The sequence below is a fragment of the Schistocerca americana genome, chromosome 8, assembly GCF_021461395.2.
Source record: "Schistocerca americana isolate TAMUIC-IGC-003095 chromosome 8, iqSchAmer2.1, whole genome shotgun sequence".
Classification (NCBI taxonomy): Eukaryota; Metazoa; Arthropoda; class Insecta; order Orthoptera; family Acrididae; genus Schistocerca; species Schistocerca americana.
Genome location: NC_060126.1, coordinates 133,291,771 through 133,304,375, shown reverse-complemented (window position 1 = coordinate 133,304,375; position 12,605 = coordinate 133,291,771). Strand labels below are relative to the sequence as shown.

The 12,605-nt window shown below is 41.1% G+C and overlaps 1 protein-coding gene across 1 annotated transcript in view; it reads right to left on the bottom strand.

Annotated features, from left to right (window-relative positions):
* Nucleotides 1-12,605, bottom strand: part of LOC124545625 — a 409,511-nt gene that overhangs the window by 346,330 nt on the left and 50,576 nt on the right. Inside the window, exon 5 of the mRNA XM_047124572.1 lies at nt 3,250-3,604. Coding sequence (XP_046980528.1) covers nt 3,250-3,579 — 330 coding nt within the window. The 5' untranslated portion in view covers nt 3,580-3,604. The remainder of the gene's footprint in view (nt 1-3,249; nt 3,605-12,605) is intronic.

The window sequence follows — 12,605 nt, the reverse complement described above, 5'->3', positions numbered from 1 at the left end:
GGCCTCGACAATGAAGTAGGCTTTTCAGTACGCTTTTCGGGATGTAAATTTCCTCATGTTTGGTTCTTTATTATGGCATAACACTGAAAACGTGCACTTGAAATGCTACGAACAGTTGAAACTAGCCAATAGTGTCGAATTAAACACTTCCTTTCAAATAAATTGCCTGCCTCAGCAGAAAAGATTAATAAAAGCCAAATATCTGTAGCAAACGGACAAAAAACTTCATTGTCCTGCAAGGTGATTAATGCTAATAACACATTTTAGCCTTCCGAAATTATGTGAATGTATTTTAATTCACTTGATAGTTACCGGCCACATAAATCCATTCTGTTTTTATTTGACGCGAGAGCAGTAAACAAAGACAAACAGCAAAATTGCTAACCGTAAACACAGGTCAGGTGGGGACGACCCACCTACCCACTACAGCTCAGATTGCTCTGCACGGATTTACGATATTTCCAAACTGGGGCAATACTAGATAGTACCCCTACCCCCTCTTGCAAGCGTTTGAGAGAGGACTTTTCAAAAATATGTGCTTTTTGTAGCACACATATTTCTGAAGAGTCTGATACATAAAACATATATGTACGAGGACATGTAAGACATGTTATTTTCTCTTAGGTGTGCCAAAGTGCAGCACCATCCCCCTTCACACAGCATTATTCTTTTGCACATCACTGAATTTCGCTCTGTGGAATTCAAACGTGTATATTTTGTAATGGATGCCATCAAACTATATTCAGGACGGTTTTGACATCCTACCCCTCTTTAAAAAAACCTCGCAATAAATTCTGAATGGCATGATTTGTAACCGGGAGAACAATAACTCTTCAGAAAATTTGCACTTTTATTGCCTACTAGCTAATAACTTGCTGTTTTGTGTGACATAAAATTAAATATAGGATACATAAAAACAGTAAAGGCAAGAAACACATAAGACAGTATACATTTCTTCAATCCTTAGGTCCTAACTATTTTTTCTCTCTATCTTGCTACAACTACAACTGTACATGGTGTGCTTTCCTTTCTGCGAAAGAATCTATTACCTCATCAAAGTTCGTCAAATGTTTTGCTACATGAAAAATCGAAATGTCGTTATCTAATACTGAAAAGCTGTTAATATAAATAGTACCCACGACTGTTGTGGTTTCTCAATCTGATTACGTCTATTTTGTCACTGTCTGCTAGATAAAACGAAATAAGCCTTTCTAATATTGCACCCATTGTAGCATACATCAAATTAATGAGACTGTTTTGGCACAAACAGTCATTTCTTATAACACGACAAAATATAATTCAGGAAGTACCAATATCAAATGCCCCCACCCCCTAGATCCAGGCCTTTTGTGCATGGGTGCATTTGGCAGCTTCGGCAGCTAGTAAAATTTTTCCGGGTAGCATCTGGCTGTTCGCTGCTGCTGCTCGTACAGCTAACAGCCACACTTCTGTACCCAGAAGCGGGAGAAGGTACTACTCATACACGACTCAACAGTGCATGCGCAAGAGCGCGTTCGCAACTGCTCAAACAAATCTAAGGTAAACAGCTGTGATATCATGCTCATCGGAGGCAATTTGTTGATACATTCTGCTGTTGGCAGATGCTTGTATGTGTTCTGTGTTTTGTCGTATATGCGCATTTCCTTTGCAACTTAAGTTTTATTTTTCCTCTCATTCATGTTTTATTGCTGCAATAATATTCTACGGTAGCGAGATACAGGGATATTCTTTGTTTTTAGAGCATCGGTTCTTACCAGTCAAAATTACAAAAATGTAACTGAAAACTAAAAGAATGAAAAATTCCCGGAATTCTAAAAAATTCCCAGGTTTTTCCCAGTTTTCTCCCGGATGAAAAAATTCCTGGGTTTTTCCCAGATCTCCCGGTTGTCCCGAGTCATATACGGTTGTCCCAGGTCATATAAAGCCTGAAACTGGTCCACACGGACAGATAAAATTTAATGGTCAACAAAACTTAGCAAAATGTAAGAAGCTGATCACAGGTTTTGAAATGTATTTTCTATATACTGCAGCATTCTGACATTCACCTGCAATTCACATTTTTTCAAAGTACATGTGACAATGCTAACTGGAACTTAAGCATTACTGTGCAAACTGGTGCACTCAAAACTTGACCACTAAACAAATATTACATTCAGCAACAAGGGCATAATATAAAAAGAGGGGGAAAAATACTCAGACACCAAACAACAAATTATTTCCAATATCAAATAAAATATGGTAATTACAAAATGGAATCTAGTTCCACTGAAATTTTAGACTCAGATAATTCATTTACTTTATGGTGCCCCACTTTCTTTATTACACACTATGACTGATTAACTGTGGAGCACCCTTAAAATTATTTTTTGTACGTTTCTAATTACACCAAATTATTATTTTAGATCCCATAGATGCAGTAGCCAGCCAGCCTACTGACACTGTGCAGACCCTGAGTTCTGACGAACCCCTGAATATTCACGTGGGTGCGCGCAGCAGTAACCACCATCAAACTTATTTAAAAGGACTATACCGATGTTAATATAATGGCCCTTAATTAATAAGAGCTTGTGTGGAATGAAAATGAATGTAGACACCCCCCTCCCCCCCACCACACACACACACACACACACACACACACACACACACACACACAATCAATCACCCACTCAAATCAATTCTTAAATGAAACTTCACCTGATGTTATTATGTTTTCTACATGATGGTGTGTCAAGAAAGCTGAACAGAAATAAGACCAGAACATTTAGGATGTCTTCAAACAAAACAACATGATATATTACAATAACGAAAGTGTTTACTGTCCTTCATCTGACACTGTAGTGTGTACAGAGACACTGCCACATGAGATAGACTGTTTGGTACTTCTTGTAACAATGCTTGATCTTACATTAAGCTAAAATTCTCAGTTTCTGCAGATCCTACAGAATAATGTACCAGGTGCCTTTAGGATTAAATAATTTACGAAGAACCAACCATATAATTTTTTTTTTTTTTTAATTTTACACATTATATAATTCAAGTCCTGGTAACTTCAGTTGTGCATCAAATTTTGGGTTTCAATAAAAAAAAAAAAAAATAAATAAATAAATAAAAATGAAAAAAAAGTCTGAGAGATATTTTAGCTCCTTTAGAGAAACTGAGAATAATCTGTAATAATGGTAATATAAACACTGCTACAACAATTTATATGAGCTATAGTAAACATATAATAAATTCCCATGCATAACTTACTCCTAAATGTTCTTCAGCACTTGAATGGCATACATCACAGATCTTCCATGCCCGGCCTTTCCTGTATGAGTGCCCATAAAAATCTTGAACACGCCTGGAAGCTTTCTGAAGTTTAGTTCCTTCAGGTGATAGGCAAGCAGCATTTTGACATCTTCCTCTCCTTATAGTGATTTTTTCAGCCACCACAACACAGTCACCATCGTCCACTTCACAGTCACTGTCCACACAAAAAATTTCTTGAGGGTTATTTTCTCCAACACGTGGGCATTTCTCCAGCCTTCTGGTCAGTGATAGGCTCTGTTTACGTTTTCTAGGAACATGTGATTCCATTTTTATTCTGACATAAAATCACAACCTAAGAAAGATGTTTTTCATCAGTGAAGTGGCAAACTCTTTTCTTAAACATGAAAATATGACTGCCAAATAAGTATTATAAGGAACAGAATAGTACTGAGACAAACAGTGACATGGATTACAGTTCTGCTCTATAATAAAAGTGTTATTAAAAAATCATACCTTCTTCATACAATGTCAGATTAATGCGCCCAACAATAAAATTAAAGTCATGTGAGGAACACACAAGGCCTGCTTTTTAACATTTAACAAAGACAACAACAGAGAAAAATTCTATACACAACTAATTCATTTCTCAAAATATTCTCTTTTAAAACTTATCACTTTCACATGGGAACATTTTTTCTACTTCGATGTTAGTAACTCAAAGCACAGTCATTTTTTAAGAACTCTGTAGCTTCCTGAGGTGACTAAAGTCATCATCCATATACTTTTTGTTCGATATTATAGGGAAAAAAAAGTCAGGTGATAAATCACATGAATACATGCAATGAGACTAAATTCAGCATTGTCCTTTGCCAAATCAATTCTTCTGTGCTGTGTAACAGATGGCACTACAATGATGAACGATGTGCCATTCTTGGTGGTTTTCCCAATTTCATCAATGTCTCATGGCAAACAAATTGTTATAACCATTCTCCACTGAATGTTCTTCGATCCTGTGAAGACACTGTGGTGTTACCCAGTCTAACTGAAGAAAGAAATAATAATTTTGTTACACAAACCCAATTTGCTGGTTTTGATATATATTGGAATATCCGAAAAACTGATTGCTGGTTAGTTTCTGGCTTGTACAAATGTATTAAAGTTTAATATCCTGTTACTTCGTAATTTCCTTTGTCGAATTTTTTGAACATTTCCTTAGGCCATTTGATGCGAAGGTTTTGAGCTATGTTCAAATTATGCAGAATCGATTGGAAACAGATTGTTTTCACTACTAAAGGATCATGTAAAATCAAAAGTACTGCTGTTTTCAGTATGACTATGGATACATCTATCTCACAGTAAGTCACAAGCCGGTCACTTTACAATTTACAATTGAGTTGTACAAAGCATCGATATTTTCTTGGAACAACTATCTACTTTGGACCATCCCCACAAAACTCATCACTGATGGAAACTCAGTACAACACAATTTTGCAACCAAATTATTAACAGTATTTTCTGCAGATGACTGGCTACCAAAAGGTGAACAACGTGATGAGGTATTAGTGTTGAGGTAGGCCAATACAAAAATCATAAAAAATTATCCAATGAAAACCTTCAAGTGAAATTTTGACTTTCGCATAACACTGTTTCCTTTCATTCTCACCGTAAACAAACTACTCAGCCAGTTTCTGAGCTGCCATTTGTTGTAACAGTAACAAATACAATTTTTAATACCACAGTAGTGTCATACTGTAGTATTTCAAGAATTTCCGCTTAAATTCTAGAACCACTTGGCCTTTGACCATCTAGAAAACACACAATATTTTAAACATAAGTGTGAAAGAGCCTATCTACTGCGCGTCGCCTGTCTGTGTGTGTGTGTGTGTGTGTGTGTGTGTGTGTGTGTGTGTGTGTGCGCGCGCAGGTCCGAATTGTGTAGTAAGAAGACTGTAGACACAGTGGTCAAACGGCGCTGACAAGTGATTGCCAGTCGCGCAATGGAAGTTTCATGAAAGAACACGGCAGACTCAAGGAACTTCTGTGTTATTCCATACTGTTTTATAGCTGTGACTATTGTTAGTGACGAAAGAAGATCATCATCATCATCATCATCATCATCTAAGACTGATTATGCCTTTCAGCGTTCAGTCTGGAGCATAGCCCCCCTTACACAGTTCCTCCATGATCCCCTATTCAGTGCTAACATTGGTGCCTCTTCTGATGTTAAACCTATTACTTCAAAATCATTCTTAACCGAATCCAGGTACCTTCTCCTCAGTCTGCCCCGACTCCTCCTACCCTCTACTGCTGAATCCATGAGTCTCTTGGGTAACCTTGCTTCTCCCATGCGTGTAACATGACCCCACCATCTAAGCCTGTTCACCCTGACTGCTACATCTATAGCGTTCATTCCCAGTTTTTCTTTGATTTCCTCATTGTGGACACCCTCCTGCCATTGTTCCCATCTACTAGTACCTGCAATCGTCCTAGCTACTTTCATATCCATAACCTCAACCTTGTTGATAAGGTAACCTGAATCCACCCAGCTTTCGCTCCCGTACAACAAAGTTGGTCGAAAGATTGAACGGTGCACAGATAACTTAGTCTTGGTACTGACTTCCTTCTTGCAGAAGAAAGAAGATCGTAGCTGAGCGCTCACTGCATTAGCTTTGCTACACCTCGCTTCCAGTTCTTTCACTATGTTGCCATCCTGTGAGAATATGCATCCTAAGTACTTGAAACCGTCCACCTGTTCTAACTTTGTTCCTCCTATTTGGCACTCAATCCGTTTATATTTCTTTCCCACTGACATTACTTTCGTTTTGGAGATGCTAATCTTCATACCATAGTCCTTACATTTCTGATCTAGCTCTGAAATATTACTTTGCAAACTTTCAATCGAATCTGCCATCACAACTAAGTCATCCGCATATGCAAGACTGCTTATTTTGTGTTCACGTATCTTAATCTCACCCAGCCAGTCTATTGTTTTCAACATATGATCCATAAATAATATGAACAACAGTGGAGACAGGTTGCAGCCTTGTCTTACCCCTGAAACTACTCTGAACCATCAACTCAATTAACCGTCAACTCTAACTGCTGCCTGACTATCCATGTAAAGACCTTTAATTGCTTGCAAAAGTTTGCCTCCTATTCCATAATCTTGTAGAACAGACAATAACTTCCTCCTAGGAACCCGGTCATATGCATTTTCTAGATCTACACTCCTGGAAATGGAAAAAAGAACACATTGACACCGGTGTGTCAGACCCACCATACTTGCTCCGGACACTGCGAGCGGGCTGTACAAGCAATGATCACACGCACGGCACAGCGGACACACCAGGAACCGCGGTGTAGGCCGTCGAATGGCGCTAGCTGCACAGCATTTGTGCACCGCCGCCGTCAGTGTCAGCCAGTTTGCCGTGGCATACGGAGCTCCATCGCAGTCTTTAACACTGGTAGCATGCCGCGACAGCGTGGACGTGAACCATATGTGCAGTTGACGGACTTTGAGCGAGGGCGTATAGTGGGCATGCGGGAGGCCGGGTGGACGTACCGCCGAATTGCTCAACACGTGGGGCGTGAGGTCTCCACAGTACATCGATGTTGTCGCCAGTGGTCGGCGGAAGGTGCACGTGCCCGTCGACCTGGGACCGGACCGCAGCGACGCACGGATGCACGCCAAGACCGTAGGATCCTACGCAGTGCCGTAGGGCACCGCACCGCCACTTCCCAGCAAATTAGGGACACTGTTGCTCCTGGGGTATCGGCGAGGACCATTCGCAACCGTCTCCATGAAGCTGGGCTACGGTCCCGCACACCGTTAGGCCGTCTTCCGCTCACGCCCCAACATCGTGCAGCCCGCCTCCAGTGGTGTCGCGACAGGCGTGAATGGAGGGACGAATGGAGACGTGTCGTCTTCAGCGATGAGAGTCGCTTCTGCCTTGGTGCCAATGATGGTCGTATGCGTGTTTGGCGCCGTGCAGGTGAGCGCCACAATCAGGACTGCATACGACTGAGGCACACAGGGCCAACACCCGGCATCATGGTTTGGGGAGCGATCTCCTATACTGGCCGTACACCACTGGTGATCGTCGAGGGGAGACTGAATAGTGCACGGTACATCCAAACCGTCATCGAACCCAGCGTTCTACCATTCCTAGACCGGCAAGGGAACTTGCTGTTCCAACAGGACAATGCACGTCCGCATGTATCCCGTGCCACCCAACGTGCTCTAGAAGGTGTAAGTCAACTACCCTGGCCAGCAAGATCTCCGGATCTGTCCCCCATTGAGCATGTTTGGGACTGGATGAAGCGTCGTCTCACGCGGTCTGCACGTCCAGCACGAACGCTGGTCCAACTGAGACGCCAGGTGGAAATGGCATGGCAAGCCGATCCACAGGACTACATCCAGCATCTCTACGACCGTCCCCATGGGAGAATAGCAGCCTGCATTGCTGCGAAAGGTGGATATACACTGTACTAGTGCCGACATTGTGCATGCTCTGTTGCCTGTGTCTATGTGCCTGTGGTTCTGTCAGTGTGATCATGTGATGTATCTGAACCCAGGAATGTGTCAATAAAGTTTCCCCTTCCTGGGACAATGAATTCACGGTGTTCTTATTTCAATTTCCAGGAGTGTATAAAGCATAGATACAATTCCCTGTTCCACTCATAACACTTCTCCATTATTTGCCGTAAGCTAAAGATCTGGTCCTGACAACCTCTAAGAGGCCTAAACCCACACCGATTTTCATCCAATTGGTCCTCAACTAATACTCACACTTTCCTTTCAACAATACCTGAGAAGATTTTACCCACAACGCTGATTAAAGAGATACCTCTGTAGTTGTTACAATCTTTTCTGTTTCCATGTTTAAAGATTGGTGTGATTACTGTTTTGTCCAGTCTGATGGAACCTGTCCTGACTCCCAGGCCATTTCAATTATCCTGTGTAGCCAATTAAGACCTGACATTCCACTGTATTTGGTGAGTTCCGACTTAATTTCATCCACCCCAGCCGCTTTATTGCACTGCAATCTATTGACCATTTTTTCCACTTCCTCAAATGTGATCCTATTTCCATCATCATTCCTATCCCATTCTACCTCGAAATCTGAAACATTACTGATCGCATTTTCACCTACATTGAGCAACTCTTCAAAATATTCCCTCCATCTGTCCAACGCATCCACAGGATTCACCAGCAGTTTTCCTGACCTGTCCAAAATACTTGTCATTTCCTTCTTACCTCCTTTTCGAAGACTGCTAATTACACTCCAGAATGGTTTTCCAGCAGCTTGACCCATAGTCTCCAACCTGTTTCCAAAGTCTTCCCACGATTTCTTCTTGGATGCTGCAATTATCTGTTTGGCTTTGTTTCTTTCTTCAACATTACTTTCTCTGTCTACCTGGGTTCTGGTATGTAGCCATTTTTGATACGCCTTCTTTTTCCTTTTACAGGCTGCCTTGACTGTATCATTCCACCAAGCTGTTTGCTTCATCCTACTTTTACACACTACTGTACCAAGACATTCTTTAGCCACTTCTAGTACTGTGTCCCTGTACCTTGTCCATTCCTTTTCCAATGACTGTAATTGACTACATTCAACTAACTGGTACCTTTCTGAGATCGCTGTTATGTGCTTGTGCCTGATTTCCTTATCCTGAAGTTTCTCCACTTTTATCCTCCTACATATGGCCCTGACCTCCTGCACTTTCGGCCTCACAATCCCAATTTCACTGCAGATTAAATAATGATCAGTGTCATCAAAGAATCCCCTGAATACACGTGTGTCCCTCACAGCCTTCCTGAATTCCTGATCTGTTATTATATAGTCAATGACAGATCTGGTTCCCCTGCCTTCCCAAGTATACCGGTGAATGTTCTTATGTTTGAAAAAGGAGTTTGTGATTACTAAGCCCATACTGGCACAGAAATCCAAGAGTTGTTTCCCGTTGCTGTTGGCCTCCATATCCTCTCCAAATTTACCCATAACCTTTTCATACCCTTCTGTTCGATTTCCAATCCTGGCATTAAAATCACCCATGAGCAGAACATTGTCCTTGTCCTTTACTCTAACAACTACATCACTGAGTGCCTCATAAAAACTATCCATCTTATCTTGATCTGCCCCTTCACAATGCGAATATACTGACACAATCCTAATTTTCTTGCTAGACACTGTCAAATCAATCCACATCAGTCGTTCGTTTACATACCTTATTGCAACTACGCTGGGTTCCATTTCTTTCCTGATGTAAAGCCCTACACCCCATTGTGCTATTCCTGCTTTGACTCTTGACAGGTAGACCTTGTATTCTCCCACTTCCTCTTCTTTCTCACCCCTTACCCGAATGTCACTAACAGCTAAAACGTCCAGCCCCATCTTACTTGCAGCCTCTGCCAGCTCTACCTTCTTCCCAGAGTAGCCCCCATTGATATTAATAGCTCCCCATCTCATTACCATTTGTTTGCCAAGTCGTATCTTTGGAGTCCCTGGTTTGTCAGTTAGAGATGGGACTCCGTCACCTCCAAAGGTCCGAGGCATTTTGCTCTGATTGTTGCCAGCATCATATTTAAAGTACCAGGGAAGCAGGTTGCTAGCCTTACTTGCCCCGAGTCCCATTGGGTTTTACCCCTAACGGCTGAGGGACTAACCGGTGGATTTGGTAGTCTTTGCCGTATGAGCACAAAGGTGACCACGACTCAGAATATGTCCGAGATGCCCAGCCTTATTCCAAAGTAACTGGTATCCCGACTGTCAGGACCACTTACTTGGCCACTCATATGTTGCCCGTGGTTCATGAACTAGGACATGACTACAGGAACCCACACCATGAACCACGCGAAAGAACAATTGAGTGGAAAAAGATTTTTAGTAACTTTTAACTTGAACTTGCTAGCGGCAAGACATGTGTATGATTCCTGTATTAACAGAGTCGTGGTTATCTAGCCAACTGTTGTAAATGTAACTTAATTGTTTCTAATGTAAAATGACACTTGTTTATGTGAGAAGTGTGAATTTTGTTCTTTGTGGAAGTTCAAATACACTGATAGTTGTTGAAAGTATTCTGTGAGGACCTAATTATTTCACAAAGAGAGAGAGAGAGAGAGAGAGAGAGAGAGAGAGAGAGAGAGAGAGTCATATATATTCCTTTAACTAGCATCATTGTTCAGAGAAGAAGTTTTTGGAGACTGACATAGCCGGCTATCCAGAGAAGAAGATCGGCTGTGCATACCAAGTAAGTGTACGCGTGTAAAACGAGTGAGAAGGTTGGAATCCAACGTCGCACATTCTTGTCATCAAAAACATTAGACTATCTCAACAGCTTCATTGAATGCTTACTTAAATAATCTTAAAAGGTGGCCCTCTTAAGAAGAAAAGCTGAAGATGGTCAAGAAACAGTATGATCCTGTTATTAAAAAAACTAAGCAAATAAAACATAACAGACCAAATCCAGCAGGTATTTCCAACTTACCAGCCAAAGAGCATAATAAAGAAAGTTCAAGAAGCCATCTCAAAAGAATAGGCACTGTGTTATGAACAAGGAACAGTAGTGTCACAAGTATTGGCTTCATTGTTAGGCTTACTTCTTCTTTGGAAATTAAGAAAGCACAAGAGGTATTGAGAAAGTATGTTCTGTAGGCCAGTAAAAAAAATGTTAAATGTAATGTATCACAAAATTTCATTATAAATTGAAGTAGGGGGCTAAGCCTATGAGCATGGATTGAGAAGTTTGACAAGAAGCAGAGAAACCAACTTTTTTCTCCTCAAAAACTAAAAATTATTTCTCAGCATGAGACCAGTGAGGGTAAATACAGCTGCTCCCACAAGACACCTACTTCTTTACTCCGACAAAAGCAAAATGTTGTTCTCATTTAACATAATATTCATTTACAAGTCTGTACTTCATGATTTTTTCCTTCTACAAAGCACTTCCTACAGATACAAAACAGAAAAATGTCACAAGGTGTCAGATGTGGGGAATAAGGAGGGGTGGGAGACTATTTGGAGACCAGTACTTACAATTTTGTCATTTCACTGGCAGATGTGTGGATCATTTGACAATTGTGTAAGATAACTTTTTTGTGCTCTGATCATGGTTGTTTCTATTTCAACTTACTGTGCAAACAATCCAACAATGGTGCATCTAAGAAAATCTGTTTAATCTTTCCCAAACAATAATAATGGCACCTAGTGAATGCTAAACACCAGATGCCACCAATCTTCCACTTGAAAATGAGAGCTTATTTCATCCCATAAGATTTTCACCTTCATCAAACCTTTCTTCTGACCACTGTTTTATCTCTGGTACGTTATGGTGGATTCGCTTTAGTCTACAGTCACATAATAGTCTCAAAATGACTTCAAATTGTGTTTCAACTTTCCAAAAGAAGAATTTGAAGTTTGCTTCCCCAGGTATTTTTTGTCTCTCATACATAAATGTGATACCCATCATGTATCCTGCGGCTGGAGTCCACACCGGTAGCTCTGGGCAGCGTGTGCAGCCGCTAGGTGGAGGACCAGATTCGATTCCCGGTACTGCCAAGTCCCTTTCCTTGGTGGCAGGATTGGATGAAGGTTGCACTCAGCCTCGTGATGTCAACTGAGGAGCCTTTACCACAACATTCTCACTAATCTTAATTTGACAATTTTCTATCACAATGTAATAAATTTCATCTCTCCGAAATCTGAAATGTGCCAAATCTGCAGATCTCATGGCTCTGAGCACTATGGGACTCAACTGCTGAGGTCATTAGTCCCCTAGAACGTAGAACTAGTTAAACCTAACTAACCTAAGGACATCACAAACATCCATGCCCGAGGCAGGATCTCATGTTAATGTTCATAAACTTATTTTTTAACGTAACGATCAGTTTTGTGTGTTGTTGCAGAGTCTTCATACATTTCATTTAATTTTTGTCTGTGCCACATTCTGATGATGTCCCATATTCCAAGGAGTGTAGGGGACGATGCGGGAGACTCACACTGCCGACTAGGCAAGGTTCTAGAGGAGGTTGTTTGCCATTGCCTTCCTCCGACCATAATAGGGATGAATGATGATGATGATGATGATGATGATGACGACATAACAACACACTGTCATCTCAAGGCAGGGAAAATCGCTAGCCCCACCGGGAATCGAACCCCGGATCCCGTGCACGGAAAGCGAGAACACTACTGCAAGACCACGAGATGCAGACTACTTTTAAAAAATAAAAGTGATTAATTGTCTTACCATGCCGATCTTCATCAGTTTGCATGGAATATGTTCGACCAATCATTTGAGGTAGTATCAACAAAAAACTGTGTTTTGCATATATTTGGAAGAGAATATTACAA